This window comes from Canis lupus, chromosome 2, assembly GCF_003254725.2.
Source record: "Canis lupus dingo isolate Sandy chromosome 2, ASM325472v2, whole genome shotgun sequence".
Classification (NCBI taxonomy): domain Eukaryota; kingdom Metazoa; phylum Chordata; class Mammalia; order Carnivora; family Canidae; genus Canis; species Canis lupus.
The window spans coordinates 50,005,571-50,023,207 of NC_064244.1; the positions used below are offsets into that span (position 1 = coordinate 50,005,571).

The 17,637-nt window shown below is 34.9% G+C and overlaps 2 protein-coding genes across 13 annotated transcripts in view; one reads left to right on the forward strand and one right to left on the reverse strand.

Moving 5' to 3' along the window:
- TRAPPC13 (trafficking protein particle complex subunit 13) overlaps positions 1-13,189 on the forward strand; it is a 38,958-nt gene extending 25,769 nt beyond the window's left edge. For 2 of the 8 annotated variants that reach the window (XM_025448415.3, XM_049103281.1), the window contains exons 8-12: positions 3,640-3,657; positions 5,587-5,720; positions 7,016-7,214; positions 8,729-8,829; positions 11,079-11,364. In XM_025448415.3, the coding sequence (XP_025304200.1) occupies positions 3,640-3,657; positions 5,587-5,720; positions 7,016-7,214; positions 8,729-8,829; positions 11,079-11,364 (738 nt within the window). Of the gene's footprint in view, positions 1-3,639; positions 3,658-5,586; positions 5,721-7,015; positions 7,215-8,728; positions 8,830-11,078 lie in introns of all 8 variants that reach the window. The other 6 variants (XM_025448418.3, XM_025448419.3, XM_025448420.3 and 3 more) reach the window with 6 other exon arrangements.
- SGTB (small glutamine rich tetratricopeptide repeat co-chaperone beta) overlaps positions 10,946-17,637 on the reverse strand; it is a 47,738-nt gene continuing 41,046 nt past the window's right edge. Inside the window, exons 11-13 of one of the 5 annotated variants that reach the window (XR_004813828.2) lie at positions 16,199-16,471; positions 15,754-15,841; positions 10,946-11,536 (exon numbers count right to left, since the gene is read on the reverse strand). Coding sequence is in view for 1 of the 5 variants with exons in the window: in XM_025448424.3 (XP_025304209.1) it covers positions 16,360-16,471 (112 nt within the window). In the remaining 4 variants the exon portion in view is untranslated. Of the gene's footprint in view, positions 11,537-13,044; positions 16,472-17,637 lie in introns of those variants that run through there. The other 4 variants (XR_007406771.1, XR_004813829.2, XR_007406770.1 and 1 more) reach the window with 4 other exon arrangements.

Here is a 17,637-nt window from a genome sequence, read left to right on the forward strand (position 1 = left end):
ATGTCCAATCAAAAGAGAATCATTTCATTATAGATCTTTTAATCTGCTGTTTTTAAATTACATAGAATCAATATATCTTAAATTTTATTCTTGTTAATTTCATGAGGCTTTCACCTCCTTTCATTAAATGATTGCCCAAAACATCCTTTAATGTTTATTGTTACTGTCTAAAAACATTAGCAATCTATTAAATATCTACAGTGTGATTCTGACACCATAAAAATTGAAGTAGTCATTCTAACCCTGCAAAAATGATTTAATATTCTTGGAAAATATTGACAAATACAGCTCAGCAAATTAAATTCTTTGTGCTGGGAAATCAGTGTGTCAGCTGCAGTTTGGTAATTAAGTTCGGTGAATGGCTTAAAATACTTTTTGGGAGAAACAAGTTTGGCAAAAATACAGAAATATGGTAACTTTCAGAATAGAAGATAATCTGTCTTCTATCTGAGCAAAAGAGATAAAATAGACTTTGCCGTAGGATAAAGGTTTTATTGTTTGAATTTCTTTTTAAAGATTCTATATTAAAAAAATAAAAATAAATTAAAATTCTACTTTATTTTGGCTTCCTGAGTTCCAGAAAAAACAGATTTCCAAATGGGCCCCTTAACCCTTCAAAAAATTTGTCTTTCATACAGTTAAGTTGTTAAATTTAAAATTTCACATTTTATTAAAATGTTAGTTCCAAAGTATTAAATTGCAGTATTTTGAAATGAAAATTATGTCTTTATTACCCTTAACCAAATGATCAGAAATTTGTAGTCACATGTCAAATTTGGTATGTATTTTTACCATCAGCATCTGAGTTTTTATTCAATATGAAGTTTGTACTACAGCAGGGCTTACCAAGAGATGTCTAGGATAAGGAATCTGACCTGTGGTAGAGCCCAATTAGATGAAAAGAAACAAGTATATAAAATAATAAAACTACCTAGTATATATATATATATATACATATATATATATATAGCGAATCTAAAGTGAATGATATAAAAAGATGTGCTATAGGAAGTCTGGAGTTGAGATATTACAGTAGTCTTCAGAGAAGATGAGAAGGGGAACTGGAGCAGAGTCTGGAAATAATAGATGTTGGAAACATAAAAGTGTCAAAGCAGTGAAGGCATTCCAAGCAGAATTATAAGTGCACAAGGAATATTGAGTCTGTAAGTGAAGAATATACATATTTCATGGGGGGATAGTCTCATCAAGGAGATTCCTTAGATGTTTAAAGAGTTAACATTTCTTTTCAGGGGATAGGAGAGTTGCCACACTACATATGTGTTCTGCTTTTTTTGTTTTACTAGAATACTTTTAATTATGATTATTTAGCTTATTGAATTTTAAGTGGTCTTTTTTTTTAAAGATTTATTTATGATAGACATAGAGAGAGAGAGAGGCAGAGACACAGGAGGAGGGAGAGGCAGGCTCCATGCTGGGAGCCCGATGTGGGACTCGATCCCGGGACTCCAGGATCACGCCCTGGGCCAAAGGCAGGCACTAAACCGCTGAGCCACCCAGGGATCCCTAAGTGGTCTTTTTTTTTAAGATTTTATTTATTTATTCATGAGAGACAGAGAGAGAGAGGCAGAGACACAGGCAGAGGGAGAAGCAGGCTCCATGCAGAGAGCCCGACATGGGACTCAATCCTGGGTCTCCAGGATCACACCCCAGGCTGAAGTAAATACACATGTAACTCATGTAACTGTTGTCGCTGAAGGCGGCGCTAAACCACTGAGCCACCCAGGTGCCCTAAGTGATCTTAATGTATCATTTTGCTAGGAAAGATTTCATCCATAGCATGAGGGAAGACAGATAACTAGTGTTAGAATACATACATTTGAAAATTAGAAACAAATAGGGCTGTATGTGTGGGTCTCTTTTCTTATAATTGGCTCTTAGGAAGACACATATTAAACTATTTTAGGTCTTTCTCTGCTGCAACTGTAGTGGTCTGTTAAGATACTTGTCAAATAGTTCTATAATACTAATATTTAGAATGATTCCTACAGTTTTTAAAAATTACTAGTTATTCCATAAATAGTATTGTAAAAGTTATATACTCCCCAAAAAGGAAGGGGAAAATCCCCACAATTGCACCACACCAAATAGTAATGGGCTTTTTATTAATTCATATTCTCTTTCAGTTTTTACTCACTTATGTTCAGTATTGTTTTTATAATCATAGTAACACAGTTTGCTGCCTTTTTCAGTTAGCATTATATGTAAACATAATCTGAAATCGTTGCCAACAAATGTCAGCTAAAAAAATTTTAGTGAAATTCTGAACCTTTGAAAATGGAGATTTCTTTAACAACCAAGAGTGAACAAATAGTTTTAGAACAATATCTCTAAGATATTGATTACCTTATTAGGCAAATACTATTCGGCCTAGCACAAAGCAGATTCTCTTGACCCCAACTAGAAAATTAAGGTAACTTGTAGGAGTTTGTAAACAAACTGATATCAGTAGGTGATATTTATTATTCTATGCCATAGTTCTTACTCATTGACTTTTATCAGCCCCACATTTGTCTCAAATGAGAAATTTTTCTATTTATGAGAAACTTTGTTGAAGTCTTCTAAAATAGGAAGATTGGTGACATTAGCAACTAGGATTCAAACATTGGGTCACCTGATAGGGATAGAGCTCCATGCCAGGTACTAAAGAGGGGCGCCTGGGTGGCTCAGTGGTTGAGCATCTGCCTTTGGCTCAGGTCGTGATCCCAGGGTCCCGAGATTGAGTCCCACATTGGGCTCCCTCCAAGGAGCCTGCTTCTTCCTCTGCCTATGTCTCTGCCTCTCTCTGTGTGTGTCTCCCATGAATAAATAAACAAGATCTTTAAAAAAAAAAAAGAGAGAGATAAATAAAGAAAACTGGACATCCTCCCAATCCTCAGGGTACTTAAATCTAGTGGAGGAGACAAACATTACAAAATTGCAGTGTAAGCACCACCCCCTAGATCATAAAGTGTATTTAGACTCTGGGAAGAAAGAGGTGTGAAAAAGTATTTTTAGCAGTGGGTTGGACAAAAGAAGCAACATTTTAGATGAGCCTTGATAAATAAGTAGCCTTAGAAATATATATGAAAAAAAAAGATGAACTATAAAATATATTAAAAGAATAAATTCTCAGTTGCCTGATGTGGTCTAGCCCAGCATTTCCTCAAGTGTAATGCATGGAACTCTAAACACAGAAGATGCTCCTTGAAAAAATGCTTCCATTATTAGATAAATTAAGGAGAAGCTGTACAGTGTGTATTACTCTGATTGTGGAGGGTAGTGTATAACCATCCTAAGTATCCATGAAGAATTACAGTGTAGGTAAAGAATTATAGAACTTGAAAGGCGCATGGGGTATACCTTTCTTGCCCAAATGTGTCCTTGAATATTTGCTCCTGTTTAAATATTCACCTGTAGTGTTCTTCTCTATTCATTTAACCATAGCAGTTTCACCTTTTTAGAAAAATGATTTGTCATATTCCTTTGTACTTTCTGTTTACTTCCTTGTTTTACTAATGCTGTCTTGTTTAGTAAATTAAAAAAAAATGCAGAAATGCATTTTATTTTAAAGTTAGTTATTCTTTTTCTTTAACATTTAATTCTGATTTTTCTAATTTTTCTTTTTTATTTTTCCATTAGAGTGACCTCAGTTCTGTGGTAATTTGATTTTTTATTATAAATTTATATGCTTTTCTTACTTACCACTTTTTGACTCTGCCTAATTAATCTCTCTTTACAAAACATAGTGGAAAAACAAAGTTAGTTGTGAATACCACTTGTGTGACTTTAAAAGATGTTTCTAATTTGTACTTTTTATATTATATTGATTGTTTTATTCTCTGGGAAAAAAAATTAGATTGAAGATTAAATTGTCATATTGAAACAATTATGCACTCATTTTTATTGTTTTTCCTTTGGGTGTTTTTTAAAAGAGGCATGTTAACCTTATTTAAAATAGCCTTGGGATTTTCAACATCTTAACATAAGATTCTTTACCATCCTTTAATTCTTTGAGGCAAACTCTCTAGTTGAAATTTATCTTAAAATGCACAGTGGTTTTAGTTTTATGTTTGGGTAAAGTAAACATCAAAAGAACCTCAGATGTTCCCAAGTTGGCTAAAGTCATATTTTCAAGTTTCTATTTAATATAAGCAGCATTTGCTTATAATAACATGACTTGCATAATAACAACATCTTAATGTTGTAGCACAGAATTCTTAATTTTTCAAGTGTCAAATTACTTTGTACTAACTGTTCAAACTAACTTAATTTTCCATTATGCTGCTTGTTTTTCTTTCATTTTATCTAAGCTTTTCCTAAACGTAAGCAGAAAATTGCATTTTTAAATTTGAAATGTGGGCCTGTGGTTATTTTTTTTTTTAAAGCAATGGATTGATGGGATATATTTACCTTTTTTTTTTTAAGAAAATGTAACAGAACAATGCCTTTAAGTGGCAATTATTTTAAACTGATAAATCACTGTATTTCTATTTTCATTTGAGCACATGTGCCAAGACCTAAACAATCTGTTTTAGATAATATATTACACTAAACTTCATTATTACAATTTTGCAAATGATTTCCATTTTCCTAGATTTTATATTAACTGCCAAATTTTGGGGGTCATAGTTTATATTTTTTTATTTCTGTATATGACTCTGAAACGTTTTATTTACTGAATTGAATATCCTTAATGTGTTATTTTTTAGATAAGTCGATTTCAAAAATGAACCAAGTTCTATTCTTCAGTTATATAAACACACAAAAAGAGACAAATCACATAAAAAGAAGGATGTTTAGTATAAATAATCTAAATTTTAATCCCTAAATTTAGAAAATAAAAATTTTATAAAACTACATATTTAAATTACCCCTTCATTACAATATTGCCAAACAGCATTAGTTTTCAAATCTTTCTCTAAGGCTACAGAATACCTTATGTTTGATTTGGAAGCTCCATGATTATCAAGTATAATTTACATAATTTTTTTAACCCTAAATATATATTTAAGATGAACCAAGAAATTGCAAATGACCACTAACAAATTGCTTTAAATAAAAAGTTAAATCCTATAAGATTATAAAATATATTGATTATTCACTGTACTGGTGGCTTCTATACTTTCTAAATTGAAATAATATGACCATTAGAAACCATATTATGATGGAATATTATAATGAAGATCTAATTATATTAACATACCACTGAAATGATAGGTACATAGGTATATTTATACTACTAAATGACATTTTAACGTTTAGAAACCTACTCAAAGATTTAGGATATCTGTGAATGAAATTCCAGTTAAATAACTAGTTTTGGATGTTGATACAAAAACTGTTATAGTTATCCCCCATCCATTGTTTGACAAATTATCAGTTAACTAACACTTGACTTTGCCCCTGTTAATTACATTAGGATGAGAGATTTCTTTTCTTGCATTAATTATGATAACTTTGATTTGCAGGCATGAACTAATCACATTTGTGGTTAATATTTTTTCTTCGTATAGATCAGATATTTTTGTTGAGGTAAATATTTTAAATACCATTACACTTTGGTGGATATTTTTTTCATATCCTCAGACTGATGAAGTATTTCTCGAAGCCCAGATTCAGAATATTACAACCTCGCCCATGTTTATGGAGAAAGTTTCATTGGAACCATCTATAATGTACAATGTAGCAGAATTAAACTCAGTCAGCCAAGCTGGAGAATGGTAAATATGAATTATGAAGTGTTTGTTTTCAAGTATGTGAACTCTTCTAACATTTGTTACTCTTGGATGGTTTGTAATTTGTATTTTAATTAAGAGACTTTATTTTTCCCAGGGAAGTTTTATGTGCATAGAAAAATTGATCAGAAAGCACAGAGTTCCTCACATGTCTCCCCCTACTCATAGTTCCCCTATTACTTACATCTTGTTTTAATGTGGCACATTTGTTAGAGTTGATTAACCAGTATTAATACTTTTATTCATTACAGTTCATAGTTTACATTCGGGGTTTACTCTTTCTGTCCTACCTTTTGTGGATTTTGACAAATGCAGTGACATGTAACCACCTTTTTACTCTCTTATACCAAATAGTCCCAATGCCCCAAAATCTCCTGTGCTTCACCCATTCTTCCCTCCACATAAAAATATAATAAAGATCCTAACCATTTGCATTTTATATTTTACTTTTTGAAGCACTTAGTCTTTTAATTTCTAGAATAATTCAGAGACATAAATCTGAAACTGTTCAACCTTTCCTGCAAATGGTAAAACTGAGGCATAGGAAGGAATGATGGAGAGGTTAGAAAGGATAAAGATGAAGGGTGAGCTTTAAGAATAATCTGTCAACATTAAAAGGAGTGAGCATAGGAATAGATCTAGTGTTGGTTTTTTGTTTTGTTTTGCAGAAATGAAATACGTATGTCTTTTTGTAGGTTATTTTAAAAAGGAAGAATAAATATAAAGTTGATGTTAATAAGGATAAAAAGGCAATATCTGGAAAATACCTGATTTTATTCACCAAGAACGAAACATTTACCTTTTATTATGATGGTTCAATTCAGTAAAGTTTGTAGCCTTCTATATCCCCACTAAAGAAAACAGTAACTTTCCATTCTTTCTCTGATCTTTTATTTTTAAAATGATCATGTCATTTATAATGGTATGTTTTTTCTTCTAGATGACTTTCTTTAGTAATTACAGAGAACCGGGACAGGATACTTTGGGTTTGATTGCTATTGCATTTTTTCAGTTAACTGATACATATCCAGTATTTTAGGTAATATATTGCATTCTATTATAAAGAACCTAAAGATTTTCCATATCATCTAAAAAATTCAAAGAAAATAAATCCTCTCAGTTCTGTCATTTTTCATTTGTGTTGAAACCACTGAACTGTTCTATTTAAGATATTTGGATGGTAAATCTCAGTTCCTGTCCAAAGGAATAGTCACAGCCATGGTTTTTCTTTTAAAAGACTCTAGAGAATTTTCTCTCTCTCTTCTCTCCACCCCTCTCAGTGTAACTACATTTGGGTCAAGAGCATATTTGCAGCCAATGGATACACGCCAGTATTTGTACTGCCTAAAACCCAAGAAAGAGTTTGCAGAAAAAGCAGGCATCATTAAAGGAGTAACAGTAATTGGAAAATTGGATATAGTGTGGAAAACAAATCTAGGTGAAAGGGGAAGATTACAGACCAGCCAACTTCAGCGAATGGTGAGTCTAGAGAAAACATTTGAGGGGGTTTTGGTGTGCGAGGGGCAGATGGTTAGGACAGCTTAAATTTTCCTAGGTGCATCACTAAAAATCAGCAGTATAAGAAGCGCTAATATTACCAGTGAGTAAGAGATAAAAGACTAATAATTTTACTGATCTCTTGGTAGAAACTCGGTATTATGATAAATGAAAAATGTTCGAATGTTTGATCCATAATACATGGTTTGTTACTCTTACCAAATGGAAATTAAACTCTAGTGCTCACCAATTTTTCCCTTCTATGATATTTCATGCTCTCTGTTCATCTGACTTCTATTACATTAAAGGATTTTTTTGCAATGCCCTGAAACTCTTAGACTTAAATTCACCAACTTAGCTCATACTTTTTCTTTCTTTTTTTTTTTTTTTTTTAAGATTTTATTTATTCATGAGAGACACACGGAGAGAGAGAGAGGCAGTGACATAGGCAGAGGGAGAAGCAGGCGTGATGTGGGACCCTGGGACCTCGGGATCACGACCTTAGCCAAAGGCAGACACTAACCACAGAGCCACCCAGGTGCCCCTAGTTCATACTTTTTTAAAGATTTTGAAAATCTGAGTTGTCTAATCAGAAAGTGAGACCCGTTAAAGTTACCTTGTAAACATTACTTGAATAATTTACCTAATTTCTGCTCTTAAAGTAGGGATGGCTTCTAGTACTCTTTCTCTTACTGGTGGGAGTATGCCCTTTGTGCTGAATATTAACTATTGTATATATATATACACACACACACATATATATGTTTTTAATTTCGCTGTGGGAAAAAAAGATTATCACTGGCCTATTTTAGTTATTTATTTTTAAGATTTTTATTTATTTGAGAAAGGGAAAGAGCATAGAGGGAAAATTAGAGGGAGAAGCAGCGTCCCCACTGAGCAGAGAGCCTGAGGCGGGGCTCAATCCCAGGACCCTAAGATCATGACCTGAGCCAAAGGCAGACACTTAATCGATTGAAACACCAGGCACCCCACTGAGCCTATTTTAAAATATAGTTGTTAGGTCTCATCTTGCCATAGAGGTTCCAAGCTTTGATGTTTCTCTGGTCTCTCCTTGCCTGAGTGTCTCATTAACGGACATGTTTGTTTTCTTGGATCTTTTCACAGCAATCTTACTCTTCCTGCTTTGGCAATAACCTTATTTAGAGTTATGTATGTATAAGCTATAGGATTTTTGGAAAGCATCCCTTTAAGATCAGACATACTGAAATGTCTTTACTATTTACCTCTGAGATTCATTTGATCTCTACTGAACATGGAATAATCATAGCAAACACAGGGTCCACAGTGCTGGTCCACAGACGATATTAGCAAAAGAAGTTAGAACGGAGAACAGTAAGAATGACTGAGAAGTATTTTCTCCAAACATGAGCTTGGAGATGCAACAACTGTTGAGTACATGGGCTAGTGTGGTACCTTTATTAAAGTGGAAAGGTTTTGTAATAGATGTATGTTAACTGTGTTGCTTTTTCTCTTAGGCTCCAGGTTATGGAGATGTTAGGTTGTCTTTGGAGGCAATCCCAGATACCGTAAACCTAGAAGAACCTTTTCATATTACCTGTAAAATAACAAACTGCAGGTAATGGCAGTGTTTGTGGATGGGTATCCTTTGCTCCTCGCCTACGTCAAAGAAATTAAAGTCTTTTGAGTATGCCGTCTTAAATTTCCTCTTGACGTAAGCCTTTTCTGATGTTGGTGTTGCATACTGTAAAGTTCTTTTGGTAGCTGTATACATTACTTATTTTTGAGGTCCTACCTTATTAGGCATTGTCTATATTTTGCTTAATTCATGAATTGCACCCTACAAGGTAGGTACTAGTTATTCACATTTTATGCAAGGGAAAGCCAACTCAGACGTTAAGTGACTTAGACAAGCAGAGAGAGCTAGAAAAGATAGGGCCAGAATTTGAAACCAGGTGTATTTGACTTCAGAGTCCATGCTCTTCTTCATCGTTCACACTTCCTCACACTTCAGATTACTAATGCATGAACTAGTACATTCTTATGAAGTAATATATTATAGATTGAAGGTAATAAGAGATTTTCCTGAACTATACTTATACCTGGATTGCAGCTTTATTATTAAGAAAATAAAAATTGGTTATGAATTTAAGACAAGGAATCAATCAATCATAGATTGGAAAATAGGGCCTTGATATAATCTAGCGATTGGGATGCAAAGAGCATAGGGCTTTGACGCCAGAAAAACAGGATTAAATTCCAGTCCTCTTGCTTCTGGTACAACTTGTATTACTACTTGGAATGTATTATTAGCTGGGGCATTTTGATAGTATTGCAGTAATAATTCCCATCCAACATGGTCTGAATGTATACTCTTTTAAAATTCCATATCTACTCCAACTTTATGATATAGGAAATACTCATCCTTGAAAATTAAAAAAAATACCTTCCTCCCTCTGAAGCTAGTGACCTATAATGCACAGTTAATCATTCCTTTTTTGTGATAGCGAATTTTTATATAGTTTTTCTTGGTGACATTCATATATATATGAATATATATATATATTGCTATAATTTTCAGTCTCTCCCTTACTACATTCTGCACTATTCAACAAAAGGGACCATATCTTACCTCGCATTGTAGATGAATTTGCCCCATCGTGGAAGCTCATTAAACAGCAACATGTGTAGGCTAAAGACCCTATGTGTATAGGTGTGCTTTGGATTTTTTGTTTATTTAAATGTTTTGAGGTGTAGCAAATCAATTAATGACCAAATGACAAACTGCTGTAAAAAATGAAGAAATTCATTTTCTTATGGTGTCTGCTTTAACTTCAGATGATTGAAGTGAATTTTCTAAAAAGCACCTATTTCTTAGACCTTTAGTTTTCTCATGTATAAAAATGGGATCCCTGTCACTACCACCACTATCACACCCACACACCCACACACCCACACGCATGCACAAAATACAGTTACTGGATTTTTGTGAAACGTCATGAGAAAATTCATGTAGTACATTTAACCTGGTCTGTGGCACACAGTGGACATTTGAAATGTTTGTTGCAGAAATAGAGACATATAAAAGCTAAAGATCATTAAATCAGTATGTCTTAAGAATCGAATTGAAATTTAAATAAGTATTTAAAATAAGGAGCCAAGGAAGAGGAAGAAAAAAAACTGAAACAGTTGAAAGTAGCCAAAAATGGTGGTAGAGCAGAGGACTGTTTTTTACTTTGAGCCTCTGGCTATTTAAAAAAAAAAAAAAAAAAAGAAGAACAATGTGTATACTGTCATTGAAAGTTTTTTTTTTTTAACATGTTGAAGCTAAACTAGTGATATCACTTATAAGCAGAAGCAGTCTTTTCCGGTGTGAACAAACCTGGATAATATTTACTTAGAAATACTGTCATTTTCTGTGTTATCTGCATGGTAAAGGAACCTAGGTTAAATAACAAAAAGACTCAGTTTATCTTTTTCTTTCCGGAAGAGTACCTGCCAGAAATAGAAAGGAAACATAGCAACAAGATTAGACACAGATGTCTGGAAGTCTCCCAGAGAAATGGCAAAGCTGTTAACAGATCAGCACCAGGGAGCCAGGATTCAATAATAGAACCAGAAGGCTTATATCCAGACAGGCAGATCAATCTCAGTGCCACTTTAAACCGTAGAAGATGCCATCTCCTTTTATTTTCCTGTTTCTATCTTAAGTGAAATAAAAATGACATTATAGCTTTTTATTTCTGATTCTGCTTTTTATTCTCCTGGATACCCTGAAAACCAATTCATTGGCACTAGTGGAAGAAATAGCACAGTACTGCTTTGTGAAAGGAACAAGATTTATTCCCGTCTTTCTGATTCCTCCAGCAGTGAAAGGACTATGGATCTGGTTTTGGAAATGTGCAATACCAATTCTATCCACTGGTGTGGCATCTCAGGAAGACAGCTCGGAAAGCTACATCCAAGTTCCTCCCTCTGCCTGGCTCTCACCCTGCTGTCTTCGGTGCAGGGACTGCAGGTGTGCTCTCTTCTCAGTAATTTCAGTATTTGGGCACGGGTAACCCAAGGTCGTTTACTGTTTCCACATTTCCCTTGGTACTTTCCCAGATATTTATGCCTTTCTCTTTCCCTCAATAGAGTGTCTCCGGCTTAAGACTAACAGACACGTTCTTAAAGAGAACGTATGAATATGATGACATCGCACAGGTCTGTGTGGTATCTTCGGCCATTAAGGTGGAGAGTTGAAGAAAACTTCCAGTGTTCTACTTTTCATGGAGTTTCACAGGACTTCCTGTGTATTGGTCACCTTTGTGAAATGATCACGTCTACAACAAAAATAAGTACCTATTATTTAAATTTCTTTCCTGCAAAAGTTAAAATATTAAATATTTGTTTTGAAAAGAACCATCTACAGATTTTATCTTGTGAATTATATTCTAAACGGACATTTGTATATTTCTTACACTCAACCTGTTACATCTTTAGATAACCATTGGACTTTGTTTCCCAAAAGCTCTATATTTGAGGCACTGTCCCTAGCAAGTATCTAGAATGGGGGGTTAGCAAACATTTTATGTAAAGGGCCAGATACTAAATATTTGTCTTAGTAGGGAATGTGGTTTGAAAATACTAAACTCTGGGGCAGCCCGGGTGGCTCAGCAGTTTAGCGCCGCCTTCAGCCCAGGGCGTGATCCTGAAGACCTGGGATCGAGTCCCACGTCAGGCTCCCTGCATGGAGCCTGCTTCTCCCTCTGCCTGTGTCTCTGCCTCTCTCTCTCTCTCTCTCTTCTCTGTGTATTCTCATGAATAAACAAATAAAATCTTAAAAAAAAAAAAAAGAAAAGACTAAACTCTGCTATTGTAGTGGGACAGCAACCCGTAGGCAAAAAGAGCACAGCAGTGTTTACAGAAGCAGGCAGCTGGCCAGATTTGGCCTGCAGGCTTTAGTTTGCTGACCTTGATCTGAAAGATAAAATTGTTTCTTAAAACTTTAGATTTTTATAATACTTTATTTAAAAATTTTCCAATTCACCCTTTTTTTCCTAACTCCTCAGCAGAAAAAGTTTAAGACAACTAGAGTAGTGCTTATGTAACCTTAATATTGCCAACACAGTGTGAGTTCTCCTAGTTGTTTTCAAGGTTATTATATTTATGTGTACCTGTGTTTGTGGTGACATATAAACACATCTAAATATCAGTTACTAACAGCAGATCAGAATTGGTTTAATTGCTTGGATTGTTGATTACTCTCTTAACTTTTAACTAAGAATCCTGTTAATTTTTTTAAAGATTTTATTCATTTATTCATGAGAGACATGGCGGGGGGGGGGCGGGGGGCGCTGGCAGAGACACAGGCAGAGGGAGAAGCAGGCCCCATGCAAGGAGCCCGACATGGGACTCGATCCTGGGACTCCAGGATCAGGCCCTGGGCCAAAGGCAGGCGCCAAACCACTGAGCCACCCAGGGATACCCTCCTGTTAATTTTCTAAGCTAAAAAGCCCTGTGTTTTTTCACATTGAAAAATAAGCCACTTATTTTCATAAGGCATATTTAAAGGATTTCCAACTTCTGATATTTGATTTTGAACTCTAAATCATGTATAAATACTACAAAACTCTCTGTATGTAATCACAGTGATTTACTTATTCCAGGACAAAATAGTTAGAAAGTTAAAATTGTAAACAAATTTGCAACATGAATATCCTAAGCTTCAATATTTTGTAAGGAAACCAAAAGCTTATGCTGTTAAATAAAAACCTATTTTGGTAAGTCGGAATTCAAGGATGTAAATATAATTGCTTAAATGTTAGATGCATTAAGTCGAATACAAAAATTGGTTTTTCTTAAATGCATAATTATTTATTGCCATGACAAATTATTTGGTCCAAAGTGAAAGCTATATTCAGAATGAGATTTGTCCCTTAAATTGCACTAATAATGAAATATCTGTGCAAAATAAAGTGCAGTCTAAAGTTGAAGTCTGTCTTTCTTTCAGAGTAAGATTGATTAATAAGACTTTATAGCCACTGCCTTGTGTATTTCCATTGTTTTTCAAGCATCTTCTCATGACTGAACCTTCTGTTTCATTGTTCCAGATTTTAAAAGTAACATATAATGGTCACTTGATAGCTGCTATGTAATTTGATTTAATTACAAAGTCTCTTTTTGATACATATCTTCCATTCTTTAAGTAAAGGTTAGATAATGTCATCTTAGAAAGGATCTGTTTAAACCATATTATAAAAATTAGATAAACAATTTGGTACATTAAATGAAAACGTCTTCCTCATAAAAGGAACCTTTTAAGTTTCACATAGCATCATAACAGCTATAGCTACTACAATGAAATGTAGTTAACAGAAGCCAGTCATTCCTAAACAGAATGTATACTAAATTCTAGAATTACATTCTAGTACATTGCCTTAATGTCCTCTTGTTCCAAACAAGCCAGCAAAGTATTTGGGACAGTCCTTATAATTTTAAGAGTAGCTAGCACAATCCAAATGCATACTTCCAAATGCAGATACTTGAAATGATTTGCAGTTGTGATTCCAAAATGATAAAGGTATTTGAAGAGCAAAAATGGCTTGAATAGAATGACAAATGCCTAGAATGAACTTGTTATAGGTGGTGTATCAACCAAGAAACAAACAAGAAATTTGTAATGGAAGGACTATACCAGCTCTTCACATAAAAAGGATGGCGTACCCCAACTAGAGATATTGGCAAATCAAGACATTGTTTTAAAAAGTGTTTTTTCTTATAATGCCTTTGTTTGATTTTGGTATCAGAGTAATAATAGCTAAATGCTTTGGAAAGTGTTTCCTCCTCTTCTGTTTTCTGAAAGAAATAGTGTCGAATTGATAGTATTTCTCCTGTGTTTGGTAGAATTTACCACTGAAGTCCTCTGGGCCTGAAGCTTGCTCTCCTGGAGGATGTCTATTTCTTCACTGCACTTTGGTAGTTTTTATCTTACAGGGAATTCATCTGTTTCATGTAAGTTATTCAATATATGGACCTAGAGTTGGTCATTGTATTTTCTGATTATCCTGTTAAAGTCTCGAAGGCTATGGTGCTGTCTTCTCTTTCCCTTGTGGTACTGTTGATTTGTATTTTCTCTCTTTCCAGTCAGTCACCTACAGATTTACCAATTTTATTGATCTAAAAGCAATTTAATATACAAGATAGTTTTGCTAGAAACTTTGTCTTATCACTGGAAAAGAGTAGCCTTTTTTTTTTTTTTTTTAATTAAGCAAACTCTATGCCCAATGTGGAGCCTAAACTCCTGACCCTGAGATCCAGTCACATGCTCTACCTACTAAGCCAGCCAGGCACCCCAAGAGTAGCTAATTTTTAATTGTGGATCACCTTTCACGTTTTTTTTTTTTTTTCCAGGACAGTACTAACTTTCATGCGAATAGTATTTCGTTCTGTATAACACTTAAACACTAGGAGCTGAGTTTAACCTCATGAAAAATTAAGTTGGTTTAGATGGAATACAGGAAATTTAATTCAGAAGGCCTAAAATTTAAGTCCTGCTCTTCTCTGGCCAGAACTGTAGATTCTTATGGGTCTTGTGCTCAGGCAGTTAGGAATTTGCTGGTCTGAGTAGAAATCTCTAACTTACCTTTGCTCTAAATTAGAGTCCTAAGACCTAAGTCAGAACCACCTGGTATGGTATTTAACATGGTGATTCCTAGGCCTTACTACTAAATAAAAATGGAAAGTGTGGCTGTGAAACTGCATTTTTAATGAATTCTTACAGTGAAATTACAGAACCACTGTTCTAATCTCACAAGGGGGGAAACAAAGGAAAAGTTGGTTTTTAACCTTATAGAGATACCAAGTCTTTTGAAGAGAATAGTTACAGTAAGGCCCCTCATCATCATGAGTATTACTGACTTCTTTTTATATTAATTTCTTTTTCAGCTGTCACAACACTTGTGAAATTATTGTGTTCACCCTACTTTACCAATTTCATAATTAACAAAAGAAATTCCAGTTAGAATGGTCTTTTATCACTGTAAAGACATGCCATTAATACTTAATGCCACATTTCTTCATTAACTACTATGAATTCTGATTTCAGTGAAATATTTTAAGTCCCGTTATGTTTACATTGCATCAAATTAAGATTAAGCATAAAAGCAACATGCTAAGCCAAATTACAGCAAAGGTTTACATGAACAAGCAGTGTTAGTGATAGAAGCTTTTTGTAATCCATCAAATAATTAGTGAGTTTTAAAAAAATCAGTATTTATATGCACATAATTAAATGCCACTTAGAAAATCCTTAACTTGAGGGCCAAAACAGTGGCTTATTTAAATGTAAGTATATTTGAGAGTTTCCATGGTAAAGTCACCACTGGGGAAATTGTGCTAGTTAAATTGAGTAGTTTATACAAAGGACCTAAACAGTACCATTAAGGATTTCTAAATGTATTTTATTATGTACTTAGAGTAATCGGCCATGCTAATGTTATCAAGACCAAACTGCAGGCAAGATTAGTTAAGAACTATGCAGAAAACCTGAACATCCTACCTTCACTCTGTACATTCACAGCATCTTATTTTTCTTTTCAAAACCACCCTTGCACCAAATGCTTCTTTCCACCAGCTCTGATTATTCCCTGTTACCCATCAGAACAAGCAGCATTAAAGACAGTACTGGCCCCTGTGATTTACATTCAGTCCTGATAGCACTATCAAAACGAAATCTGCACAACACATTTCTCCTCTCCAGATATGCATGCTGTTCAGTGGCCAGGATACTTCTCCTAAACCAGCATGAGAAACCTTTCTTCTTGGCCATCGCCATCTTTCAAAAACAGTTTGCTTCAGGGAATTTAGAGCTAGAGAACTCACCCATAAACAGCCCTCCTGTTCAATAAATATACTCTGCTATTAGGTCTAATATACAAATATGATGATGATTTGAAAATGGAACCCTGTCCAGTACTCTACTGGCACTCCACAGGGCTACTGACCATTCATTTACAAAGGAGTCATGTTATGTTCAAGTCTGTGGATGATAAACCTATCGTCTAGACAGATTGATTCTTTTACGTGTCTTTGTTTTGGCCACTATCTACAGCAAACACTTAAGAGCCATAATCATTTGTGCTCTGGGTTAGGGTCCCTGATCAAGTCACGAATGTTCTTCAGTACTGCTGCTGAATGATCTGCTCCGGATGTGATTTCTGAGTTGCTCTATAAGTTCAGGATTCTGTTGCTGTATCTGCTGAGCAAACTGCTGTCCCCTGTAGTAAAGAGGCAAAGTGGTATGAATTAGGGAACTTCCAGTCACATAACACCAATGCCCAGAGAACTGCAGAGGATGTGGGTATTATTCAAAGGGAACTTTTTCTATAAAAACAAGTTTTAGACTCCTGATGTTACTATCTTCCAGTAATTCCTCCATATAGCACTAGGACAGTGCAGTGTTCTTCATAAGAAACAAAACACCCACGCTAAAAAGAGACTTCCTGAAATCAGGGTGAAATCTACCCGGTTTAGTGTTTAACCACAAATAAGCAAAGGGCTGAAGAGTACATGCTTTCGTTGTCGGTGCTCAAATACAACGCAAGGAATTGCTCTTGTCATCAGGTATGCTAGGTGTCACAATCCTTCTGGTCACCTCTATGTCACCTAACATAACTGATTTCTACGAAGGCAAAAAAACAATACAAATGCCTGAGTGTGTAACCATCAACTGCAAGTGTTACACATCACTAGAATTAAGCCACTGAAAGATCACTAAAAATGCAATATTGTAAGTAGGGTTGGTTACATGGTTGCAATCACAAAAAGCACAGGGTCCTCCTGTCTTTATATAAAATTTCCAGTGGTAACATTACAGGCCAACCAAAAAATCAATTAAAAAAGCAGAGTATCGGGGATCCCTCCCTGGGTGGCGCAGCTGTTTGGTGCCTGCCTTTGGCCCAGGGCGCGATCCTGGAGACCCGGGATCGAATCCCACGTCGGGCTCCCAGTGCATAGTGCATGGAGCCTGCTTCTCCCTCTGCCTGTGTCTCTGCCTCTCTCTCTCTCTCTCTGTGTGACTATCATAAATAAATAAAGATTAAAAAAATAAAGCAGAGTATCCTAACTCGGGTGGAAGTGAAGGTAGTGTGCTCATATAATAAGATGCAAGGGGTTCCTCTGATAATGATGTGCACTGAAAAAGCTCAAATAAAATAGTTTCCTAAATTGTCGGGACATTAATGTATGGGATACCTGATTTTTAAATACATGAGTATACCTAAATTAATCCATACTGCAAGCAGATATTTGACTTTCATCTACCTCCTTGAGTAACTATTCTAATCTGCTGAAAATCTTTTGCATGGATACAGATCTGGATTCCTGCCCTCCACTCTGAAAATTCCATATTACGAACTTCTTTAGACTGAGTAACTAATGAGGC